Source organism: Cricetulus griseus, chromosome 3, assembly GCF_003668045.3.
Source record: "Cricetulus griseus strain 17A/GY chromosome 3, alternate assembly CriGri-PICRH-1.0, whole genome shotgun sequence".
In the NCBI taxonomy this organism is placed as follows: Eukaryota; Metazoa; Chordata; class Mammalia; order Rodentia; family Cricetidae; genus Cricetulus; species Cricetulus griseus.
Genome location: NC_048596.1, coordinates 18,786,826 through 18,810,393, shown reverse-complemented (window position 1 = coordinate 18,810,393; position 23,568 = coordinate 18,786,826). Strand labels below are relative to the sequence as shown.

The 23,568-nt window shown below is 49.3% G+C and overlaps 1 protein-coding gene across 9 annotated transcripts in view; it reads right to left on the bottom strand.

The window, feature by feature from the left end:
• Positions 1-23,568, bottom strand: part of Hps1 (HPS1 biogenesis of lysosomal organelles complex 3 subunit 1) — a 35,501-nt gene that overhangs the window by 6,811 nt on the left and 5,122 nt on the right. For 4 of the 9 annotated variants that reach the window (XM_027407276.1, XM_027407273.1, XM_027407277.1 and 1 more), the window contains exons 4-20: positions 19,395-19,532; positions 18,653-18,795; positions 17,464-17,572; positions 14,728-14,888; positions 14,361-14,478; positions 13,735-13,833; positions 13,500-13,569; positions 10,172-10,221; positions 8,821-8,988; positions 8,541-8,720; positions 7,563-7,624; positions 7,045-7,179; positions 6,893-6,958; positions 5,773-5,917; positions 3,317-3,430; positions 1,324-1,406; positions 270-919 (exon numbers count right to left, since the gene is read on the bottom strand). In XM_027407276.1, coding sequence (XP_027263077.1) covers positions 757-919; positions 1,324-1,406; positions 3,317-3,430; positions 5,773-5,917; positions 6,893-6,958; positions 7,045-7,179; positions 7,563-7,624; positions 8,541-8,720; positions 8,821-8,988; positions 10,172-10,221; positions 13,500-13,569; positions 13,735-13,833; positions 14,361-14,478; positions 14,728-14,888; positions 17,464-17,572; positions 18,653-18,795; positions 19,395-19,532 — 2,004 coding nt within the window. In that variant the 3' untranslated portion in view covers positions 270-756. Of the gene's footprint in view, positions 1-269; positions 920-1,323; positions 1,407-3,189; positions 3,431-5,772; positions 5,918-6,892; positions 6,959-7,044; positions 7,180-7,562; positions 7,625-8,540; positions 8,721-8,820; positions 8,989-9,011; positions 10,105-10,171; positions 10,222-13,499; positions 13,570-13,734; positions 13,834-14,360; positions 14,479-14,727; positions 14,889-17,463; positions 17,573-18,652; positions 18,796-19,394; positions 19,533-23,568 lie in introns of those variants that run through there. The other 5 variants (XR_004768979.1, XM_035441823.1, XM_035441824.1 and 2 more) reach the window with 5 other exon arrangements.

Below are 23,568 nucleotides of genomic sequence, written 5' to 3'. Positions count from 1 at the left end.
TAGCCTGGAGGTGAGGGGTGATGATGTGTCCACCACAGCCAGGCTTGGCCCAAGTATGGTTAAAAAAAAGAGCACTTTAGGTAGGGGATTTGAGCTGCTGGCAACTTCAGGGAAGAAGCTGCCATAGCCACCACGAATGTGGAACTGGGCTTTTTGGTGCCCCTTTCTTTGTTGGAGATTCTCTGAGAGGGCAGGGTTGGGAGAGAGGAATGGGGCTTTCTGGATCAAGCAGGAGTGAGCTGCAGGTCCAGGCAGACATAAGGCTTGGATGGTGAAAAGAACCAACATTTATTGAGCACCTACTCCATGTTTGGCAATCCTCCTGACCACCCTGAGAGGTAGGTGTTACCAGTTCAAGCAGGAAGAAACAGGATTCTCCCAGAGTTGCAGGGGGAGGTAGCCAGGCTGGAATGATGCCCAAGTGGTGGGAGCACCTTTCATTTGGAGTAGGAGACAGCTTCCCCATGCAGAATGGCAGGGAGAGGGTAACTTGGCACAGCCTGAGCACTAGGTGACAGCATCTCCTGAGAAGCTGCTGCCACCTCTGACCACACAGTGCTGGAGGCCAACAGAAGCACAACATTCCCTCTCTTCAGAGAAGGCTTGTTCATTATCCTGTGTATGGTGTGTGTGTGGAGTCAACGGTGGCCTCTGAGGGGCCCAGGGCTGCCAGAGATGGATGGGAAAAGACGTAGCTGCTGGGAATGCCTGTAAGCAAGGCAGCTTACAGATCAGACAGAGGACAGCACATACTGCCTAGGGCAGGGTCACCCGGGAGGCTTCCCCCAGGCGCCGGGCCAGCTGGCTGGCCTGCTGCACCAGCAGGTCTGTGGGGATGACGGACAGGTGCAAGGTCAGTAGCTCATAGCACCTGACAGGTTCTGAGGGGCGGCTCTTGCTGTAGTAGCGCAGGAGCTTCCTGCCAGAGACAGGGCAGGACTCAGGCAAGGTCAGCCTCAGAATTCCCACCCACAGTTCTCACAAATGTGTGACAACACCGATTGCTCCTAAGCTCCAGCTCAACCTAGGGACACAGCCCCTCTCCTGGGCTCTCTAACCTTGAACAGTGGTGTTTTGGCGCATGTGTATTAGTAGTCTGGGGCCCCTACCGAGGTCTTGCCATGCAGCAAGACTGTGCCAGCAGCGGGACAGTAGGGACCTGGCTGCCCTTCTGGGGGCTTCCTCTACCTGTGTGGGATCCCCCTTCCCTGGTTTCTGTTATCAAGGTAGCTGCTCACTCTTGGAAAGGCCTTCACTTATGGGAATTCGAGCCCTTGACAAAAAAACCTGAGGCACATGGGACCGTAGGGCGAGTCAGCTCACCTGTAGTAGTCGCCTCCCAGCACTCCAATGGGGACTGAGTCCTCTGAGAGGACAGGCACCTCAATCATCTGCAGTTTGTAGCCCTGTGGGAGGAGGAGGACAGTCTTAGGACAGGAGGGAGCAGAGTGCACTTGAGGGAGATGAGTGAGGTAGAGCCCTGTCTGTGTGAGCCCTGTCTGTGTGAGCCCTGTCTGTGTGTGCCCTATGGTGTGTGAGCCCTGTCTGTGTGAGCCCTGTCTGTGTGTGCCCTATGGTGTGTGAGCCCTGTCTGTGTGAGCCCTGTCTGTGTGAGCCCTATGGTGTGTGAGCCCTGTCTGTGTGAGCCCTGTCTGTGTGTGCCCTGTCTGTGTGTGCCCTGTCTGTGTGAGCCCTGTCTGTGTGAGCGCTGTCTGTGTGTGCCCTGTCTGTGTGAGCCCTGTCTGTGTGAGCCCTGTCTGTGTGAGCCCTGTCTGTGTGAGCCCTGTCTGTGTGAGCCCTATCTGTGTGAGCCCTGTCTGTGTGAGCCCTATGCTGTGTGTGCCCTGTCTGTGTGAGCCCTGTCTGTGTGTGCCCTGTCTGTGTGTGCCCTGTCTGTGTGAGCCCTGTCTGTGTGAGCCCTGTCTGTGTGAGCCCTATCTGTGTGAGCCCTGTCTGTGTGAGCCCTGTCTGTGTGTGCCCCAAGCTGGGGACAGTGTCTGCACTTCTTTTTACCTTACTTTCTTGCCTGGGAGGCAGACACAGCCATCATCACTTTACACCTAGGAGTGTGGTCCAATGTTTAACTCTGACTACACTTTGCAGTTTTTGGTACCAACAGGAGGGGCTGGGTTACTGAGGAGCTCAGAAAGGCCTAGGGAGAGTCACAGGGTGTGCGTATGGGAGGGGGAGGGGTCTTGCCAGGGTCTTGAGAAGCTAAGGATTCTCAAAAGACCCCAAGTCTCTGCTTTGAAAGAAATGGGACTTCTCCAGGCAGGACAAGGTGGGGAGAAGACAGATCTGTAAAGTGTGCACCCTGTGCGAGGCATAATCCCAGTGCCTACAGGGTCTCCAGAGAGGCTCATGTGGCACCATGGGGCCTGCCCTGTAGAGAGATGGCTCAGCAGTGTTCAGAGACCCTTGTGTGGCTTGTCACAGTGATTAAAAACTTGGTCTCCCATAGCTCTGGTGTACCTCACTGCCCTGTGGGGTCACTCTAGTCACTAAATACTGTCCCTAGAAGCTTTAGCACTTGGAAGGCACTTAGGAAGACTAGGAGCTAAAGGATCAGGGCAGCAAAACTTGAGTTCTAGCTCCATCATTTGAGTTTTGTAGACTTGGCCATGGTGTTTATCTCCAAGACAGCAGCGTGTCCCCATCTGTAAAATGGGTCAACAAAACCTATCCCAACCATTCCCCCAGGCTGTGAAGGACAGATAAGAAACTAAATTGCACTATAGTAAGGCTGAGTTGTTTACCCTCAGTGAGGGGAGGGAAGACAGCAAGAGGCAGGAAGGGTACAGGAACAGGACAAGAGACTCTGAGGGAGAAGGAGTAATCCTTGCACAACTGGCAATAAGCGAGTGGTCAGCATTAAGGAGGAGAGAAATAGAAAGGGGGCAGGGAAGGGAGAGGCAGTGGCTTCCAATGACCTTGTGATACTGTGGTGACAATAAGGTCTACAGTACAGCACAGGCCAGCTAGAAACCCGGGCCTGCTGGAAGCAACCCTTGGGCAGGATGCTTTGGACCTGGGTCTTCCCCGATAGTGGGGGTCACAGTGTAGCCTTCTTTGTACACACAGGCGGCAGTACTGAGGTGGTCCAGCTGAAGATACTGTCAGGGCAAATGCCTTCTCTGAATAGGAGTGCCTCCCTTCGGCTCACATCTACCTGGATGGCGCTGTGCTTACCTGCTGTTCACCAGGGACAAGAGGAGATGAGAGAGACAGATGGAGCAGCGCAGAAGAAAGGGATCCAAGGGTTTAGAGCAGCGGACAGCTCTCGGGACCGTCCTGCCCAGAGACTGGGCACACCCACCATGTCATTCTCGAACCACAGGAAGTAGGAGCAGCGGAAGTCCCCTTCCTGGAACAGCAGTGTGGTGCAGCCCTTCTGCAGGTACCTGCGTGCCAGCCGCACCAGAGCCCAGACCTGGGGAGGAGGAGATCGCTTAGCCCCACTCTCATGTCCATGTCCTCCTTACAGAAAAGCAACGCACGGAGCTGAGGAGTTCCTGGGAGTCCAGGATGCCTCTGGGCTCAGAGTAGTGGGAGCAAACCATTACAGGAAAGACGTTGGAAGGGCTCCCCCTCTGGCTGCTGTGGGGATAAAATACATGTGGAAGTGCTTCATGCAACTTTATTACACACACACACACACACACACACACACACACACACACACACCTCAGAAAACAGACCAACCCTGCAGGCCTGGGAGGCAGTGGTACTGGCTCTGTGCAGAGGCACTGGGAAGCACATGCAAATGTATGGTGACCCCTGAGCTGTGGCATCACCTGCATGGTGGTGGTGGGGGACGACACACAGGCCCGAGTGCAGTCTTACTACAGGGTGGCTGGAAACTGTGGCCCCAAGGGACTTCCTGCTTTAGGTCCCTCCCTGGGAATGCTCTGCCTAAAGCAGGCATCGAAACCCAGGTTGCCTAAGAGCAGCCTGAGGGAGGGGCTTCCCTACTAGGCTTGCCCACTTCATGCCAGGCCGGGAAATGGCCCACTCTGTCAAAAGCCTCAGTGGAAGGGATGTGGGATTTACTTCACACTTGACCATAATGTACTATCTAATTAAATCTGCGTCAGACACGGGAGCCAGCTACAAGCTCCGGGAACACAGCCTGACAACACAAATAGATAACTTTAATAACATTCCCCTCCCACCTGACTTCACACTTGCATTTCTAGGGATCCATTCTGAGGACATCCAGGGATGAGGGCTTAGGCATATGCACAGGTGTGTCCACAAATCATTTATACTAGTGACAGTCTGGAGACAATCTAAAGGTTCACTCAGTGGGGAATGGCTTTGTGAACTATGCCACTTCTGCATGATGGGCCATCACGGGGCTGCCAAAGATGAGGCATGGAAAGAGTTAACAGCAGGATGACTGCACCCGGCACACTGTGAAGTGAGAATGTGTTACACAGCCCATGCGTGCAGAGGGAGCAGCCTCAGGATGAACCTAGAAGAAGGCAATGGGCAACGAAGAACAATGGGCTAGAGTGTCATCCCCGTCCCAGAGCGGGATGCCGAGGCAACGGGTGGCAGGCGAGGAAGATGGCTGGGCCGAGCACAGCATGCTGGGTTCCTACTCTGCCCCAGGACTGTGAGTTTGCCTGTGTTTAGTGGCCTGCACCTGTGACACTAAGATTGTGTGGTAAACAGTATCTTCTCCATAACAGATATTTGAACTAAAAAGGAACTGAAATGTCACTAAACCGTGCCAACACCACACAGATGGCAAGAACAGAACTGGCTTTGCAATACTGGCCTTCCACCATCTAGCTTATTTTACCTATCATGACACACTTGATGTGGATGAAATAAAAACATAGCATTTTAGAAATGGCAGTGGTATCCCTTTTCTTCAAAAAGAAAACTACCAGTCTGTCACGAAGAGGAGTCAGTTAAATGAGAAGAACAGAGAAAGGCGCTTCTTAAGCAGGAAATACCCAGTTTTACCCTTGGCTGGGTGTGGATGTAGTCCAGGGGCAGAGTGCTGGCTTAGTACGTGAGTCCTTGGGTTCCATACCTAGCATGACAAAATTAATCAAATTCTGTTGTGGGATATTTGTACACTGCTGTGGTTGGTGCAATAAAAAGCTGAACAGCCAATAGCTAGGCAGGATTTCTGCAAAGAGGAAGGACGAGGAGGAGGAATCGAGGCACAGGGGAGAAGCCAGGAGTTAGGGAAACAGGAGGAGCAAGATGGAAGAGAGGTGACGCCATGTGATAGGACATAGATTAATATAAATGGGTTCATTTAAGTTATAAGAGCTAGCTAGGAACAAGCCTAAGCTGTGGGCCAAGCTTTCATAATTAATAAGAAGTTTCTGTGTCATTATTTGGGAGCTGGTTGGTAGGGCAGAGAAAGACTCATTACAAAATTCTGATGCCTACATTGGTTGACTCTGATGTCCTTTCCAGTTCAGCCAACTCAAAAGATCCTTGCTGAGAATTCACTTACGCTGGGCGCTGACCTGGCTCCAGCACTGTGGATGCCAGGCACACCGAAGTACACCAGGAGTGGCTGACAATATACACTGAGGCCCTCTGGGTCTGGAAGGCCAGCTGCTGAGCCTAGGAGCTCATGGCAAATGTAGTCAGGCACACAGGCAAAGGTGGTCAAGCATAGCAGTGCTATGATGGAAGTGATTAGAGCCTCAGAGACCAGAATGGCCTATTTCTCCTGGGTTGGGAGTCAGGCCTCAGTGTATCCTACCCTGACAAGCAGCAAGGAGAATCTGGAGGAGCAGTTACCTTGGCTTTGACGAAGGCGGCCAGGGGCCCCTTTCCCAACTCGGAAGACATCTTTTCACTGTTGCTGAGAGAAGGGGCCACCATCTGCCCAGTTGTACGGTCCACGTAGATGAAGTGGACCAGGCCTGGGAAGTCCTCCAGGTAGGTGAAGGCTTGAGTTAAGGGGCTTAAAAACCAGTGACAGTGGGGACAGTGGGGTGCCTCTGTCCTGGTCATGGGGTTCCAGATCTACACAAGTGAGTTTTAGGGCTCCAGGCTGCTTCTCTACGCAAGATTCTGCCTCCACGGAGGCCCAGGGATCTCATTTTCCCTCAGCCACGCCCCCCCATCCAGTCTTAAGATCCTTGGCATCTGCATATTTAATATAATCTACACTCCACAGGAAGGAAGATGGCATGTTCACAGCTGGTCATTCCAGGAACAACACACAGCTTGAGGTTGGTGTGTGAACAGAGTCACTTAGCTGACGAACAAGCTTGGCTGCCTGCCCACCCCTCAACGTGATCTTGTTTTTCACCTGAGAAGCTGAAACATCATATCTGAGAGGGTAACAGACTCCCACAGAAGGGCAGTGGCTTGTGGATAAGGGGCCTTGTGGCTTCCTGCTTGCCTTCCTGCTAAAGACCAAAATCCCACAGACTGAGCCCAGAAATGAGGGAGATTTTAAACAAGAAAAGCTGCTTCAACCTCCCTGAAAAAACAGTATAAATAAACTAGTTCCTGTGTGTGTGTGTGTGTGTGTGTGTGTGTGTGTGTGTGTGTGTGTGTGTGTGTGTGTGTGTGTGTTGGAAACAGGGACACACATTTATGGTGGGCCTTCCCAGTGCTTTTACTGCCTCTGCACTGTGGCCATCCATGGAGGTCTCAAAGCAAGGGGAGCATCCTGGCCCTCATGGAATAGAATTGCTGCTTTGCTGGGTGGAAAACATGGACATAACTGTCCCTGAAGACTTCTAAGATAATGCTGGAGCAGCAGATCCTAAGATTTCAGCCGTGGGCTATTGCTATGGATGGCTGCATGTAACAGCAGGGCAGGAGAATACACATCTAGCTTCTCTTGGGGTCTTGCGCCCTGGAGACTCCAAGCTTTCTTGGGCTAGTCTAGCCAGGCAGAGGATATGACACCATGGTGACATTCCTCCGGCTCTTCACCAACAGGAAATCCTTCCAGTCCAGCAGTCGCTCCCTGGAGAAGGAAGAAACTGAAGTTAGGCTGCTGTGGGGGCCCTGCCCAGCACATGCTGCTCCCGCATGTATGCTGCCCTTACTTACTTCATGAGTTTCTGGGCTTGGTCCTGCAGGTGCTGGGGCAGGTGTGGGCCTCCCCTGCTGGGTGCGGTGGCCAGGAAGCTCAGCCGGTAGATGGTGCACAGTTGTCGCTTCAGCTTTCCACAGGCCTGGAGTAGCCTGGGCAGTGACACCAAGGGAAAGACACATAGAGCCTCTAGCCACATACCCACCCTTACTGCATTGGGAGGCGGCTGCCTGGCTTTCCCTAGTGGGGTTTTTTGCCACACAGCATCTCACGCTAATATCTGGGAATGTGACTTGCCTTAGGTGGTACCTGCTCAGTGCGGCATCTGGGTACAGCCCAGGCCTCAGTGCTTGGTGTTAGGTTCTCATGTCCCTGGCCTTAATTCCCCTCCAACCTCCCATGGTCTAGCCCCAGCTCTCTGGGACTCCCTTTCTGTCATTTGCAACCCCTGGATCTTCTGGCCCCCAGGGCCTGAGGAGACCCTGCAGCAATTTCCTCTGAACAACACCCCTTCACCCCAAGTGTGGCTACTCACTCCCAGGATGATCCTGCTTCACTTCTGGAAAAGGCCTTGGTCTTAAACTCTAGCCAGGAGCTCTGTAAAGAAGGGTAACAGGTCTGTTCCGGGCCATGCTCTGCAGGGAGGTCCAAGGGAGACCCCATCCACATCCTGACGCACCAGGTACACCTGCCTTTCTGCCACCAAATCTGGCCTTCCTGACAGTCACTTAGCAGGGCATGATGTAAAGCGCAATTTCTGTGAGCTGTGAAAGTCATGTGGCCTCGACGGGCACAGACATGTACCCATCAGAGGGACTACCTAAGTCCCTCAAGGGAGCGCAAGCTGAGGACTGAAGGGAAGTGACCACTGCAGGTCACTGGGGATGGGTTAGAGCAGCCTCAAGGGGATCCTGGCTGACTCTCCCCAAAGTGAGAAGTCAGCATTCTAATAGCTGTGTTGCCACCATGATGCCTGCTCAGGACACCATGCTGACAAGCCAGGGCTCTGGTTACTCACTCTCCTTCCCCTAACCCTTTTGATCCTTTCAGACCTTTTCGGTTCCAGCTCCTCAAACAGACTCAGGCAGAGCCAGCGACAGCAGAGGCCCCAAGTTATCAGTGAGCCTTCTCTTCTAGAACTCTGCCACTTTGAGGAGGGCCTTGATGGGTGCCTGTGATGTCCTGGTCACTGACTTCCCCCTAGGTTCAGTTGTTGGTCTCAGTTTGCCCCCAGCTCTACTCTCCATGAGGCCAGCTGGGAGACTGCCCATGTCCTGTCTAAAGCACTGAGATTACAATTTGAGTTCTGCCAAATTCCTATAAAGAGGCTCTGAAAGTGTAAGGTCCAGCTATTTAGTATTTATCATTTCACGAGGACAACTAGGGCCACAGACTGAGGCAAATGTGGACAGGAACCAGAGCTGTGTGCCCCTCATCTAGTGGGGATGAACTTGGCTCACTGCCAGCTCTGCCTCTTCTCTGGAGCTGGGTGTGTGCAGCATCCGGGTCTTACCTGAATCTCCTGTCCAACGCGATTCTTGATAAACTTGTCCATCTTCTGGCGCAGGTCTCCAACAAAGGGCTGGGATCGCAGGGCGCTTCCAGGCTCCTGACCCTCCTTCAGCTTTTTCTCCAGTAGGGAGAAGCCATCCAGCAGTTGGTAGAGGACCAGGGCCAGTGCAGTGCTGGAACTCTGCCAGGAAGAGTGGGTGCCAGGGTGGTATGAGGCAGCCAGTGAGAGGCCAGGGAGGCCCTGAAAGTTGCTAAGTTGCTAAGAGACAGAAGCTCTGTACCTTGGTCAGCAGCACCATGTTAATGCCTGGCCACAAGGGCAGGCAGTACATGGTGTGGGGCACCAGGGGACAGTAGTTTTCTTTCACATTGGCATCCAGGAAGATCCTCTGGGGGCTGGAAGGTTCTGGGGAGTGTGGCATCAGCCCTCGGAGGGTGCCCTCAGCCATCTGTGGAGGAGGAAGAGCTGTCAATCTGGTGGAAGACAAAAGGTCCAGGCTCTTCTACAACTTGGGACCCACCCATCCATGGCTTCCGTTCCCTGCCCTACCTATAAGTCACAAGGAACAAACATGCTTAGCGCCTAGAAAACCCAGCCCCGAGGACTCCATGCTGCTGAAGCTGTCCTAGCAACTCCCATTCACTCTCTTATCTGTCTCTTAGCTTCTGCTGGGCTGTTCTGTCCAGTCAGGACTGGATGTCATGATGGGCAGTGGTGGGGGGTGCGGGAGCTGCTTGGGTAGTCAAGGGCCATCTGAAGAGACAGAGCGCCCTGTGGGGGGATGCTCTGCCATCAGGGAGAGGAAGGAACTTTAATATGTTCAACGTTTCAGTCACCCCCAGAACATTCACACTGGGGAAACTGAGGCATCAAATGACTACATGAACAAGACTCCAGAGGTGGGGGCAAAGGGGCTCTGTGTGCATAAGAAATCTTTTAGTGGGAAAAATTAGAGAATTAAAGAAATCATTAGAGACATCACAAGAATTTCTCTGTGAGGAGGTCAGTCTAGTTATACACAATAATAAAAACCGGGAGCCATATGCTGATTGTTCTGGGGCCCGCAGAAGAAACAGTAGCTTGTGCGTGGATGGGTTCTCCAAACACCCTCACAAGCCATGATGTGGAAGGGCTCTGGGTAGACAGGAGACGGCGTCAGGACGCGAAGTACAGTAGGCTCCAAGTGTGAAAAAGAAAAATGCATATGGTATGCACACATGTTCATGCAGTGTGTGTGTGTGTGTGTGTGTGTGTGTGTGTGTGTGTGTGTGTTTGTGTGTGTGTAAAATAATAAATGACTAGTAGGAAGCACCGAAAACATTTTCCATCTTCGAGGGTGGCACTGAGTGATACCCAGTCCCTTCCATACTTAACTTTTGTTATTTCTCATATCTAAATAGAAGGAAGATACCTAAACTTTAATTTCTTAATATTGAAATTTAAGTTGGACCTTCATTTCCAAGAACTTGGGGGAGGCCACCTACACTGCTCTTCCAGGCCCTGCTTCCATGCTGAGCTGTGGTAAAGAGCCTGAAGGTGATGCAGCTGTGGTTGGTGGGGTTACCTGGAAGGGAAGCCTCAGCTGTCAGCATCTCAGAGCAGCAGTGCCCAGGGGCACACAGGAGACTCACCTGAGGAATATCCGTGGGTGGGGTACCACCATCCAGCCAGAGGATGCTGCCTGCCACAAATGAGAACAGAAGCATAGAAATACTACGAGAGAGTGTAAGTGACCCCTGCAGCCCTGTCTCCCACTCCTGCAGCTTAGGGGGTCACCATCACTGACAGTTCAAAACATTTAGCCTCAAGCACTGGGCATGGCAAGGCCATTTCCTGTGGCTGTAGCCCCAGGAAGCCATTCCCTCAGAGCCCCCCAGTGCCAGCTGAACTCTGCATTTCCAGGGCTCCCCAAAGCATCAAGGATAGAAGTTTCCTGCTGGGTAAAGCCAGTGGCAGGCATCTGGACACAGGGAGGGGGGTGAGGCGGGGGGGGGGGGCGCACATTCCTCAGCATCCCCCCCCCCCCGCAGTCCCCTCCTTGTTTCTTCTCCATATCCCTTCAGAGGGCCCACACAGTGAACCAGCATTTCTCCACTCAGTATTCACACGCCAAGCTTGCTGGGCGCCCATTGTGTGTTGGGAGTTGAGCTTGATTTCCTTCCTGGGGAGCCTGCCAGCCTATTGAAGCCACTCTGTATTTGAAATATTACAAGTTTGTAATATTATCCTTTCTCAAACCTCATTGCAAATAACCCTCATTTATAAGCACCCCCCCCCACTGGGTGGCTCTGCTCAGAGCCATGCATAATGCACCGGCATGTACGAACTCCAGTTTACAAATGGCTTGCACTGCAGTCATCCATTTGTAAATCAGGTGTTGGAAACCTAGGGACACACTTGCTCCGCTTGTAATCTGTGCATGCCAGAACATTATGAACAGCACTGAGGCATACAGACCTAGCCACCCAGAAAGCGGGGGGTGGGTATACAGGAGGGTTGTGATGGACAGGGGAAGAATTGTAAGGTGGTGTGCCATTCAAAGCCTGCAATCAAACCTTGGGTCATGGGATATTTAGGGAAGCTGAAGGAGACTCGGACCCTCCCCACCCAGAAAAAAGCACAAGCATATGAACTAGTCTGTGATCTCTGGGTTTCCTGAAGCCCAGTCCATACCTAACTAAGGCTCCTAAACACTTAACTTCAACGTCAGCAAATCATTTGGGGTCCTTTGGAAGAAAACCTTGCCCAGCCCGGCCTAACTAAGTCAGAATCTTCACAAGCTCGGCTTAGGTGGTTTGGGGGGGATCATCAGGGGACCCCGGATGCAGGTGGGGCTAGAATCTCTGTCCCAGCTCAGTGCACACCACAGGTTCCCTTCAAGGCACACAGGGCTCACCTGCACTGAGGTCTGAGGACGGAGTCAGCGGTGCTGAAGCTGGCTAGGGATGCTGAGTACATCCAGGGCTGAGAGCCCCTGGCCTAGGGAAGGCACCCAGCAAACTCTTATAAAAATAGTCCCCCATAATCAGTCTACCACAAGATCCAACAATTCCACTCTTAGGCATATACCCAAAAGAAGCACATTCATACAACAAGGACATCTGTTCAGCGATGTTCACAGCAGCACTATTTGTAATAGCCAGAAACTGGAAGCAGCCTAGATGCCTCTCAACTGAAGAATGGATGGAGAAAATGTGGTTCATTTACACAATGGAGTACTACTCAGCAGAGAAAAAAAAAAACCCACAATGGAATCTTGAAATTTGCAGGCAAATAGATGGCACTAGAAGAAACCATTCTGAGTGAGGTAACCCAATCATAAAAAAGACAAACATGGTATGTACTCACTCATATGTGGATTTTAGACATAGAGTAAAGGATTACCAGCCTACAATCCACACTGCCAGAGAAGCTAATAAACAAGGAGGACCCTAAGAGAGACATACATGGTCCCCTGGAAAAGGGGAAAGGCTCAAGATCTCCTGAGCAAATTGGGAGCATGGGAAGAGTGGGGAGGGAGCTAGGAGAATGAGAAGAGGAGAAGAGGAGGGATGCAGAGGACATGAGGGAGCAGAAAGGCTGAGTCAGGGGTGGAACAGATGATAACAAGAATGGAGATACCATAATAGAGGGAGACATTTTAGGTTTACAGAGAAATCAGGCACTAGGGAAATGTCTGGAGATCTACAAAGATGACACCAGCTAACAATCTAAGCAACAGAGGAGAGACTACGTTAAATGCCCTCCCCTGATAATGAGATTGATGACTGACTTATATGCCACCTGATAGCCCTCATCCAGCAGCTGGTGGAAGTAGAAGCAGACACCCACAGATAATCACTGAACTGAACTGGAATCCAGTTACAGAGAAGTACGAGTGAAGAGCAAAGGGGTCCAGACCAGGCTGGTGAAACCCACAGAAACAGCTGACCTGAACATCGGGGTACTCTTGCTCCCCAGACCGATAGCTGGGAAACCACCATGGGACTGATCCAGACCCCAGGAACATGGGTTTCAGTGAGGAAACCTCAGAAATCTATGAGACCTCCTGTAGTAGTTCAGTACTTATCCCTAGCATAGGTGTGGACTTTGGGAGCCCATTCCACATAGAGGAATACTCCTTGAGCCAAGATACAGGGGGATAGGCCTAGGCCCTATCTCAAAGGATAAGATAGACTCTGATGACACCCTATGGAATGCCTTACCATTCAGGGGGAGCAGAAAGGATATGTGATAGGTAGGGTTTTAGTTGGGGGGAAGTGGTAGGGGAGGAGGGGATGGAGAGGGAACTGGGATTGTCATGTAAAACAATCTTGCTTCTAATTCAAATATAAAAAAAACCTGCAAAAAAAAAAAAAGTCCCCATGTGTCCCTTCTGCAAAGCCAGCCTTCTGCCAGGTGGGTGAGCCACAGAGTCCCTCTTGCCTTTTATCCCAAGATCTTGGTTCTTTCCTGGTGATGGCAATAGCCTGGCTTTTGGCTCATCTCCTCCTCTAAGCAATGCTGGGTATTCAAATGCCGATTTAAATATTAGTAGTGTTAATAGTGCATTTTTACTACTTACTCACAGATCTTGGAAAAATAGGTAAGGTGAAAACAAAACAAACAAAACGCTGAAACCGAATATTTACACTCTGAAATATGCTTGAACCCCAGTGGACTATTGCTTAATTTTACTTACCAATTTAAATATTAATTATGATGAAGATAGAGGAAGCAGAGAGAACATGTACATGCTGTTGTTAGTGACTTATATAGAGCTTTGGGGATCACTTGCATGATCTTAGCAGTGTTTGGATTTAAGCTGGGGTTGACAGGCAGAACTGAGGAATATCCATCAAAGTGTTTGTGCTCAGCCCTTCATGAGGAGCAAGGAGACTCTGACTCCCAAGACACATTTTCTAGGCTGCAGACTGGTTTTTGCGCCCTGATGCCACCCATCCAATCCACAGGCTTCACCTGAACTCTGCTCGCCCGGGGAAGGAGCAGGTGTAAAGTACTCCTCAGGGAGGGAGATGCTGTCTGTGTCCTGTGAAGAAGACATCACTTTAGGTGAGGGCCAAAGGCCAGATGGCTTCTCTAACTGCTTTGGCTGGACATGCTCTCCTGGGGAGAGTTGGAAAGGCCTGGCCTGGACTGAGGCAAAATGAGGCTGCCTTCTTTCCTCTCAGCATCTGGCACATACAGCACATACCGTCTCCTCAGAGCTCCTCGTGGGGCCTGAGGTGCTCTGGCTCCTGGCCTGCTGCACTGGGATGTTTTGGCTGCTCAGGGGTCTCCTCTGGGGGAAAGACTGTGGAAGGCAGGGTAATGCAGTCAGCAAGGTTGATGTGGTGACTCCCACAGCTCTGCCTCCCAGGCAGACATACTGACACGCTTTCCTTCCTCTTTACCCTGCTCTGTGAGCTAGCCTGGGGACACAACCCTCCAACTGTCCAGGGTGCTCTGATCCTGGAAATTCTGACCTGTTGGTATCTGAACTAGGCCTGATGACTGAACACTGACGACATGATTATATGGTGAGGCTAATATGATGCCAGGCATTGTCAGGCTGTACCCTTTACCTCTTAGATACTGCATAAGTGACACCAAGTTCCCAGTACCCCCACTGCACAGATAAGGGACTCCAGGCTCTATGATTGGCAAGCATTTGTGTGCTCAGCTCACACAGCTAAGTGGAAAATCCAAGTATCAAACTAGGACCAAGTCTCAGGTCTACACAATCCTCTCGACCGCCCACTCCAGAATTCTCCTTTCATCTTAGAGTTGGAGGACAAACACCCCCACTCTCCTTGTGCTGCCCTGAGACCTGTTGACAACCTGAGGGCTGCTGTCATCATTGTCATCCTCCTCTGTGGTGTCTTGGGTGGGATGGAGGTCCTGAACCAGAAGGATAAGTGCCAGGAGATCTGCTGGGCGCAGGGTGCTCGCACCATGGCTGTGGAGACAGGGCAGGGGAGCCCCTGAGTATGCAACTAATTGTTAAAATCAAAGTTGTGTAAAAAACAAAAATTATCACCAGGAAGGCCCCAGGGACCAGGAATAGACTTTCAGTGTTGGTTAGAACCAACCCCAAGAAGGAGTGGGCTGAGGTCTGAGGCCTGAACCTGGGACAGGTCCAGGCTGTCAAGGTTCTGCAGAGAAGGATCTGGAAGGGTTCTGGCTAAGGTCAGGCCCTCAGGATTACCTGGAGTAGAAAGCCAGCAGCTTACAGTGCACAAGCAGGAAGGCATGCAGGGCCTCCTCACTGCCCCGCTCAGGGCTGGAGTTGACAGCCTGAACCACATGTCGCTCAAGCGTCTCGATGCTCAGCTCACAGAGCTGGGGGTGAATCAGCCGCTCCACAGCCTAGCCAGGGATTGGCAGTGAAGGAAAGCATGTCAGTATGTCATCCTGTGCTGGAGGATACGTTCCCTTAAACCACAGGGCACTAACTCTAGATGCCAGGAGACTAAGATGGCCAAGGTCAAGCCTGTCTGGGTGCAGGCTCTAGTGCAGGCAAACAATGCATAGGAAACATGGAAAATCAACTGTAGTATGTGCCACGCAGGGACACATGACACTGACCTAGAGAGGAATAGCTGAGACCCACTGGAATAGACTGTTCAAAGAAATGTCCCTTTAAATTAATATAGAAGGGACCTTTAAGCCGATATGGATGGGACCAGAAAGCCCGCTAGTCAGAGCAGGGAAGAAGCAAAAGGCAGTGAATACCAAGGCATGGGACATACAGACAGTCTGAAGTACTGTCCAAATAAAGCAGAAGGTAGTCATGCGAACAATAAAAACATTTCTCAGGGCTGGCAATCAGCTCAGTAGATAAATGCGCCCGCAGCCAAGCCTGATAACCTAAGGCTGGCCTCTGGGAGCCACATGGTGGGAAGAGAGAACTGACTCCTACTGGCTGTCCTCTGACTGTCACTGGCTTCACACACACACACACACACACACACACACGCACGCACGCACGCACGCACGCACGCACGCACACAAACATACATATATACACACACATACATATACACACATATACACACACACATACATCATACACACACATACATACATGCACACACACATATATACACACACATACAAACACATACATACATACACACACACACATACACACATACATACACACACTCACACACACACATACACATATACACACAGACACACACACACACACACACCAAATATAAAACAGTGAAAAGATTTTTACACACTATTATCGCCATAATATAAATGATGAAGTACAAAGACATCATTCGTGAGACCCGTTGCACTGTTGTCAAAGCTTGGTTACATTACACACATGGCAGAGCTGAGTCTGGACCAGCTGCATCTCATATGTTCAAAAGCTACAAGCACATTCCTGAGACTGATGGATGGCCCATGTCACTGCTGTGTAGTGAGAGGGGCCTGCTAGCTGGGAAGGTGGGCCAAGAGGGACAATGACAGAGCCTCCAGGACTGGTGGGCTTGGGGAGGGGTTTGGATTTCATCTTAACTACATCAGGCCTCTCCCTGCAGCAGCCTTTCCCAGTGCCCAAGAAAGAGCTGGCCACCCCATCCTTTGTGCTGCCACAGATTTTGATGGAGAGGGGTTATGGCACCAGGTCGCTTTGCTGTATGTACGTCTGGCTTCTTCTCAACAGCAGTGGGTGACTTTAGGCATCATAGTCTGGTTCATCTACTGCACACAGTAGGTCCAGTTCTAGTCTGACCCATCTGCTGCACACAGTAGGCCCATGACTTGGCAGAGTGAATGAACAGGGTCGTGGAAACGAATGTTTCCAGATCCATTTCCACTTCACGGACTCTCTTCAGCCATGTCTCACTCGCTCTTCAGCAGACCCAAAAGTGTTTCCCTGATCGGCTTTCATAGCTACACTACCTGCCAGAGTTCTTTTTAAAATCTGCCTGGCCATTTTGGAATCTCTTATTATTTCTGTTTGTGGTGTTACTTTTCATATTTTTATTTTTTAAAAAGATTTATTCATTATGTATACAGTATTCTCCCTGCATGCCTACACTGCAGGCCAGAATAGGGCCCTGCAGCGAACCACCATGTGGTTGGTGGGAATTGAACTCAGGACCCCTGAGCCATCTCTCCAGCCCCATCTTTATTTTATCTAGTAATTCCAACTCCTTGGTATCCAAACCTATTAGTAACTGATTACCTGATATCCTGACTCTCATATATAGTGGCTTATTTTCTTGTATATCTGCCTATCTTTAACTATAAGTACATTTTATATGTACACACAGATACATACACACACACACACACACACACACACACACACACACACACACACACACGCACGCACGCACGCACGCACACAGCCTCCCCTCACACCCTCTAATTTAGTGGTTTTCAAAGGATGATGAGACGGCACAGAATCACTGGGCACGTGTTAGAGCTGAAACTCTACCGCACCCGTTCTGGCTCCACCAAACAAGAATCTGGGTGGGTGAGGACTACCCTGCCCTTAACGAGCTCATCTGTCCACTCTGATGAACGCCGTGATGAGACCCACAGAGGACCGGATGGAGCCAGTGACTCAAGGGAGTGGAGAGGACGACTGACCAAAGCCAGCTGCCTCACCTGCTGCTTCTGTTCACTGCTCTCCACTCTAGTATAAGTTCAAAGCAGTTTCTCCCTGGGAGGAATGAGGTCAAAGAGGCCATTTTCTGTGATTTATAGGGAGCCCCAGACATTGCCCTGAAACTCTCACCCAGAATGTAGTTGTTCACTAGGGGAAGGTACACTAGAGTATCTAGTCCACTGTGTGGGCAGAGAGAACAGGACAACTGGGAGAATTTCGGGATCTGCCTGTCCTTTTGGCCATGCTTGCAGCTGGACACCTCCAGTGACCTGTCACCCCTGAGGCCTGACACTCCTGGACCCGAGTCACCTCTACAGCGAAGCTCTGCTCCTGTTCTCGCAGGTGGCTGTAGGTCCCCAGCAGTCTCTGAAAGTGCTTCCACACCCGAGCACGCTGGTCCAGGTCAGGGGGACGAAGTCTGGGGAAAAACCAGGGAAGGCAGGGATCAGTGAAAGCTGGTCATCTCCAGCCTTGGTCCAAGGACCCTGTCCCAGGTCAGCATCAGATACCTAAGTGGTCAGGCCAACAGTGTGCAGAGAGGCTATGAGCATTGGCAGAGGTCAGAACTTAGGCCCCAGGAAGAAATGATGTCATTCCTTGGGCTCCTTCTCATATGGATATATAAGGCCACCTAGGCGTTGCGGTGTGGCTCAGTGATAAAGAGTATTTGCCTAGCATGGGTAAGGCTGTGAGTTTGCTCCCCACATTGAAATAAATAATAAAGTAAGTAAATACATAAATGGCAGCCAGAAGGAGACAAGAAGGCACCTGCATTTCCTAGGTTTCTCACACCCCACAGGGCTCTGTAAACAGACAACCTGGCCTACAACCAGGATTAAACTAAGGGGTGTTAGCCAGCACTGCCACTGTGGCTGTGTCAGGCACCCATGGCTATAGCCATAGCCTGTGTCATTGACTCCACAGCCACTAGGGCTAAAATGGTCCATGAAAACAATGCGGTGGATCTGGCAAGTGCCCCAGCAATGAACAGGTGCTCACATCCCTTCTAAACTCAAGACACAGCATTTCAAACCATGTGACTTTTCCATTCATGTTAGTGAATCAGGCAATTCTGATTCTTACTCCTTTGGGTCCACATTTCAACCCAGCCCTCTCCAAGGTCCTTTCTTGCTCATGAATGTTGGGAAGTATGATGCCATTCTCTGCTACCGAGGCTCTCAGTGTAGTCCTAGTATGTCACAAGGTTGGGGGTGGACTGCATATTTTTCTGTAGAGAGTTTAAACAGCTTCTTCGAGAAGTCAGAAGGGATAAACTAAAGCCCTTTGTACGGAAAGTGCACTGATGCCAGGAAGCCCAGGGCTGGGTGGGTCGGATGCTGCCACTAACCAGCTAGGTGGCTCTGGGGACATTGTCTAAATTCTCTGCCCAGTTTCACCATCTGCAAAATGAAATCAGAGCAGATGGTCTCCAAGGCCCCTCTGAGCTCTGCTTTTATGGCCTGACTCAGCAGACGACCCGATGGAGCCAGTGACTCACTCCTTCCGGATGAGCTGGCTGTCCACCGTCACCAGCCCGAAGTGCACCTCGAACAGGTACTTGAGCACACACAGCTTCCTCCGGAGGTCCCCCTCGCTCTCACTGTGGTCTCCATTGATGGCAATGAACAGGCACTCTCCAAACTGTGGGTAGTCATAGAGTGTCAGTTGGTCCTCCTCCCCGCCCCGGGACTCCCTTGGCTTTTCAGGTCTCAGAGGATAAGTAAGGGGAGGGTGAGGCCCCAGGGACTCTGTTAAGCTGTAGTTGCTGCCTTCCAGAGAGCTGTATAGGCCAAGGTAAGAAAAAGTCATGGGGGTTCCCAAGGACTGGACAGAAGTGGACTGTGGGTCACTGCAGGGCCATGGAGTTCCCAGATGCAGGACACAGAGGTGGACTGTGGGTCACTGCAGGGCCATGGAGTTCCCAGATGCAGGACACAGAGGTGGACTGTGGGTCACTGCAGGGCCATGGAGTTCCCAGATGCAGGACACAGAGGTGGACTGTGGGTCACTGCAGGGCCATGGAGTTCCCAGATGCAGGACACAGAGGTGGACTGTGGGTCACTGCAGGGCCGTGGAGTTCCCAGATGCAGGACACAGAGGTGGACTGTGGGTCACTGCAGGGCCATGGAGTTCCCAGATGCAGGACACAGAGGTGGACTGTGGGTCACTGCAGGGCCATGGAGTTCCCAGATGCAGGACACAGAGGTGGACTGTGGGTCACTGCAGGGCCGTGGAGTTACCAGATGCAGGACATAGAGGTGTTTGCCATTTTCTGTTGAGAAGCAGGTGTATGTGTCTGAGAGCTTCTCCAGCATCGTCACGGAGGAGATGATGACTGGGGCCAGGAGAGTGCTGAGCTGGTCCTCCAGTGCAGGGAGCTGCAAGAGAGGGAGAGAAGAGCACAGCCTCCCCTGCAGGGATGTCTGCGTTTTGACACTGGTCTGATGTCTGCAAACAAGGTGGGACACACTCATAGCTGGACATGTCTGAAAGTGTGCCAGACACCGGAACAAAGGAACAAACAAGACCCAGATCTGTAGCAAAGTGTTAGACCTGCCTGAGGAGGCCACTCCAGCCCTGATGGGGAAGGTGGGAGGAGGGATTGCTCCACACCTTTTGTGGTGCCTAGGAGGGTGGGCTCAGACTAGTGACTATGTAGCTCAGGGTCCAAAGCCAGGAGGAAACATTCAAGTCGGTACATCTGACCTCAGTCACAGGCCACATGCACCCAAAGAGAAGCTGAGAGTGCAACCCAACACAAAGCCACAAATTTGCTTAAAACATGAGGGTGGTTTGGTTGATTTTTTTTCTTTTGTAATTCAATTGCATCGTTTATCAAGCATGAAATTTGCAGATACTATCTTCTCACAGTGTTAGAAGATTGAACAAACCTGCAAGACATTGAGCCACATTTCCCCCATAGAATGCCTGAAGCATTTGGTTGAGAAGTCAGTGACTCCAAGGAAGCCTCTTAAGACATATTAAATTCCATGCCATTTGTGGACATGGACTACTTCAGGGACTTTAATTCAAGAAGCCAAATATGTGTCCATTTGCACGTTCACAACAGCAACATGCAATTTCAAACAACTGGGCAAAGAAAACTGCTCAATCTTAGAGAAACAGCTAAATAAGTAACACATCCAGGTACCACAGTTTGTTACACTGGAGCTCACAATACTACACAGCCTTGACTAACCAAATAAAGGGGTTGCAAAGTACTTGGCAACAGTAACAAGGTTCTGAGTATACAACATCAGAACTAATTCAGAATAAAAAGCATAAGGGGTCAAAGAACGCACTGGTCCTAACACCCAGCCTGCTCTGTGCTTCTCACAGCATCATGCCACAAAGCACCGATGAGCGTAGCCTTTAAACACCCACTTCGGATTTGAGACGACTGTATGCTACAGTGTTTAGGTTTTTTCCTGTACACACCAGTTTTCTGTTTTTATAGAAACATAATGATTTACTTATGGAAGACAAAGACTTAATATTTCTTACTGCCACTCCTGTGCACAAAATAGATTAGTGTATCTCAGACTGTATTGTGTTAGAATATTTGATTTTAGAAATATATATTTGAGTGGTTGACTTTAATTTCATAAAAATAACTAGATAAATTTTGATTTGGGTTTAGGCAGAATTATCAAAACCTTAAGAAATGGCAGTAAACATACTTTGACTATTTTGTGCTAATGTTTAGGTGAAGTGCTATTCTCAGCATCAACAATTATAAAATCAAAATGTCAATCAGCCCAGCCATATTGAAGATGCTTTATGCGCTGCAATACCAAACAGTTTGGGAAAGTTTAATTAGTTTTTAAAAGAGATTTATTTTAAACTCGTGTGTGTGTGTGTGTGTGTGTGTGTGTGTGTGTGTGTGTGTGTGTGTGAATACATATGCAGGTGCCTGTAGAGGTTAAAGAGGGCACCAGATACCCTGGGGCTGGAATTACAAGTGGATGTCAACTGCCACTGTGGGTGCTGGACCTGAGCTCAGAACCCTAAGGGAGCAGTAAACGCTCTTAACACTGAGCCATCTCTCCAGCCCCAGATTTTACTCTTTTGTAAAAATAAACAAGCACACTCAAGTCTTTAGTGTTTAACACTGCTTTCCTCTTTCGTTAATGAATTTATATGTATACAAATGAATTGGTAAAAAATTTTAATGATTTATCAGTAAGTGTCTGATTCCACATCTATTTTATACCTACATGCCAGGGACCATGTAAAAATTTCTGTAGTGGGAAGTTTATGAGGGTCTTAGCTGAGAAGAATCCATACTACTTAAAATATTACTGTTTCAACAACATGGGAATTTCCTCTGACACAGTGTGGTTACTAAAGGGCGTGAATGCTCTATATTTTAAAATGCATAGAAGAAACCCAAAGTACTGAAAAGCATGAAGAAACCACTCATGATGTTACTTCTGTATAAAGGAATTATGAACGATCTCCTCTCCCCCTACCATTTCTGGACTTTCTCTGCTCCCTAACAAGCATGTGTTTACTTGGACACTCATCTTCATCATTCATGCTCCTCCTCTTCTCCCCAGCAGAAGGAGGGAGCATTAGCTACAAGAGTCTGTGAGAACACTGGGGAAGCTGAGCAAAGACTCCAATTCCACCCTCGATGCTGGAGTGAAGAGAAGGGAGGAAACGGTCCATTTTGCTGATTCCACAAGACTCAAAAGCAACTTGGGGAAGCTGACTCCTCATCAGGAAGACTGCTGAGATACACAAAGAACGCATGAACCCCCTCACCTTGGACACAGAACCAAGAGGCTGACTGGTCACCAGTAATGAGTGGTGACACAGAGCAGGACCAGGCAGTTTCCTTGCCAACCTTCCCATCGCTCAGGAAACTGGGTCTAGGTCCCACCCCTGAGGTCTGCTGCACAGCTTCTTTGCTGATGCCCTTGGCCTACCCACCTGTCACTCACATTCCACAGACAGTTCAGTTCTGTCTGTTGGTAGAGGTCAGCCTGCAATTGTGGGATTTACTCAACATACGGTTCACTGTTCATGGTGCCTCCCTGAGCTACGTTCTGAGAGCAGGAACCACATTGCAATACTTATTGCTGTACTCTGAGGGGGCAGCAAACTCTAGACCCTCAGTATTAGTTAAACAGCTGCCTCTAACATAGGTAAGAACACATGCTTGTGATTTATTTAAGTTCTATTGTTTTCTTAATTTCTGTCACAAATTATATTGAAAGTCATTAAAGAAAAAATCTAGACTGAGTACAGTAACTCACCCTATAGGCAGTAGCTTTTTCTATTGAGAATATTTGGTGGTGGAAAGAAACCAAAATTTTTCAATATACATAGAGTATAAAGGAATATTCTTATATAATACTTGATAAATTATAAAGTGCTAATATATTTTTGAATGTCTTTTCATTCATTTTTATTTCTAGAAATAATCATATCAAATAACTGGATAAAGTTCAAGCACAAATAAATGTTCCCCACAGTGACAGCTATCTAGGATATATATATATACATATATATATATATGTATATATATACATATATATGCATATATATATGTATATATATATCTTTTCATATATTTAGAGAAATAATTCGATAAAGATACATTTATTCATATATTTGGATATAATGGTAACATTAAGAATTATGCTTTTGGGTTCATAACAAAATGCAAAAATGATTTGATATAATGAAGTTAAAAAAACAAAACTGTAAATGTGGTATGACCCCTGCTATATAAAAGGTAAAGACCCCAAGCAGGGATGTTAAGGAGCCAATAGCACTCAGTGATGGGATTCTGAGTTATTAAAAACTACTCTGCGCTCTCAGGTCCCCTATAATAATGCCTGTTACTCAGCAGAAACTAAGTTATTCACACAAACAGCACTTGAGGTTGTGTTCCTTTACACTAGCTATTTAGGAGCTAAAAACTCAGGACTTTGTTCTTGTACCAGGTTTTAATAAGGAGGAAGAACTGAAATATTTCTTATAAATTCTTAAAGATTAGATGTTAAAGATTAGATGTGTTGACTTTTAAAGATGAAAGTGCCAAAGAGCCAGGCCTAGAACTTTAATTTAGAAAGTCATTTGAATGTCTGTGATCTCACGAGTCTTGTTTTCTCTTAACAAAGGACGATGGCATCAGAGGCTGATGGCGAGGGTGATGTGGTCAGTAAAGTTCAACCAGGCCTTAGCTTCATCCCTGCATCTGGGGAGCAGCTAGATTGTGTTACCAGGAAATGCAAGAATGGTTTGATCATTGAAAATCTAATAAAAAAATTTAATCCAAAATTAACCCCGAAAAAAATGCAAAATAAATGACTCTTGTGAAATGCAGAATGGGAATTCAATAAGAGAATATGGCAACTATTTCTCAGCGGTATCAAAAAAATGGATGTCCATATACAGAAAAGC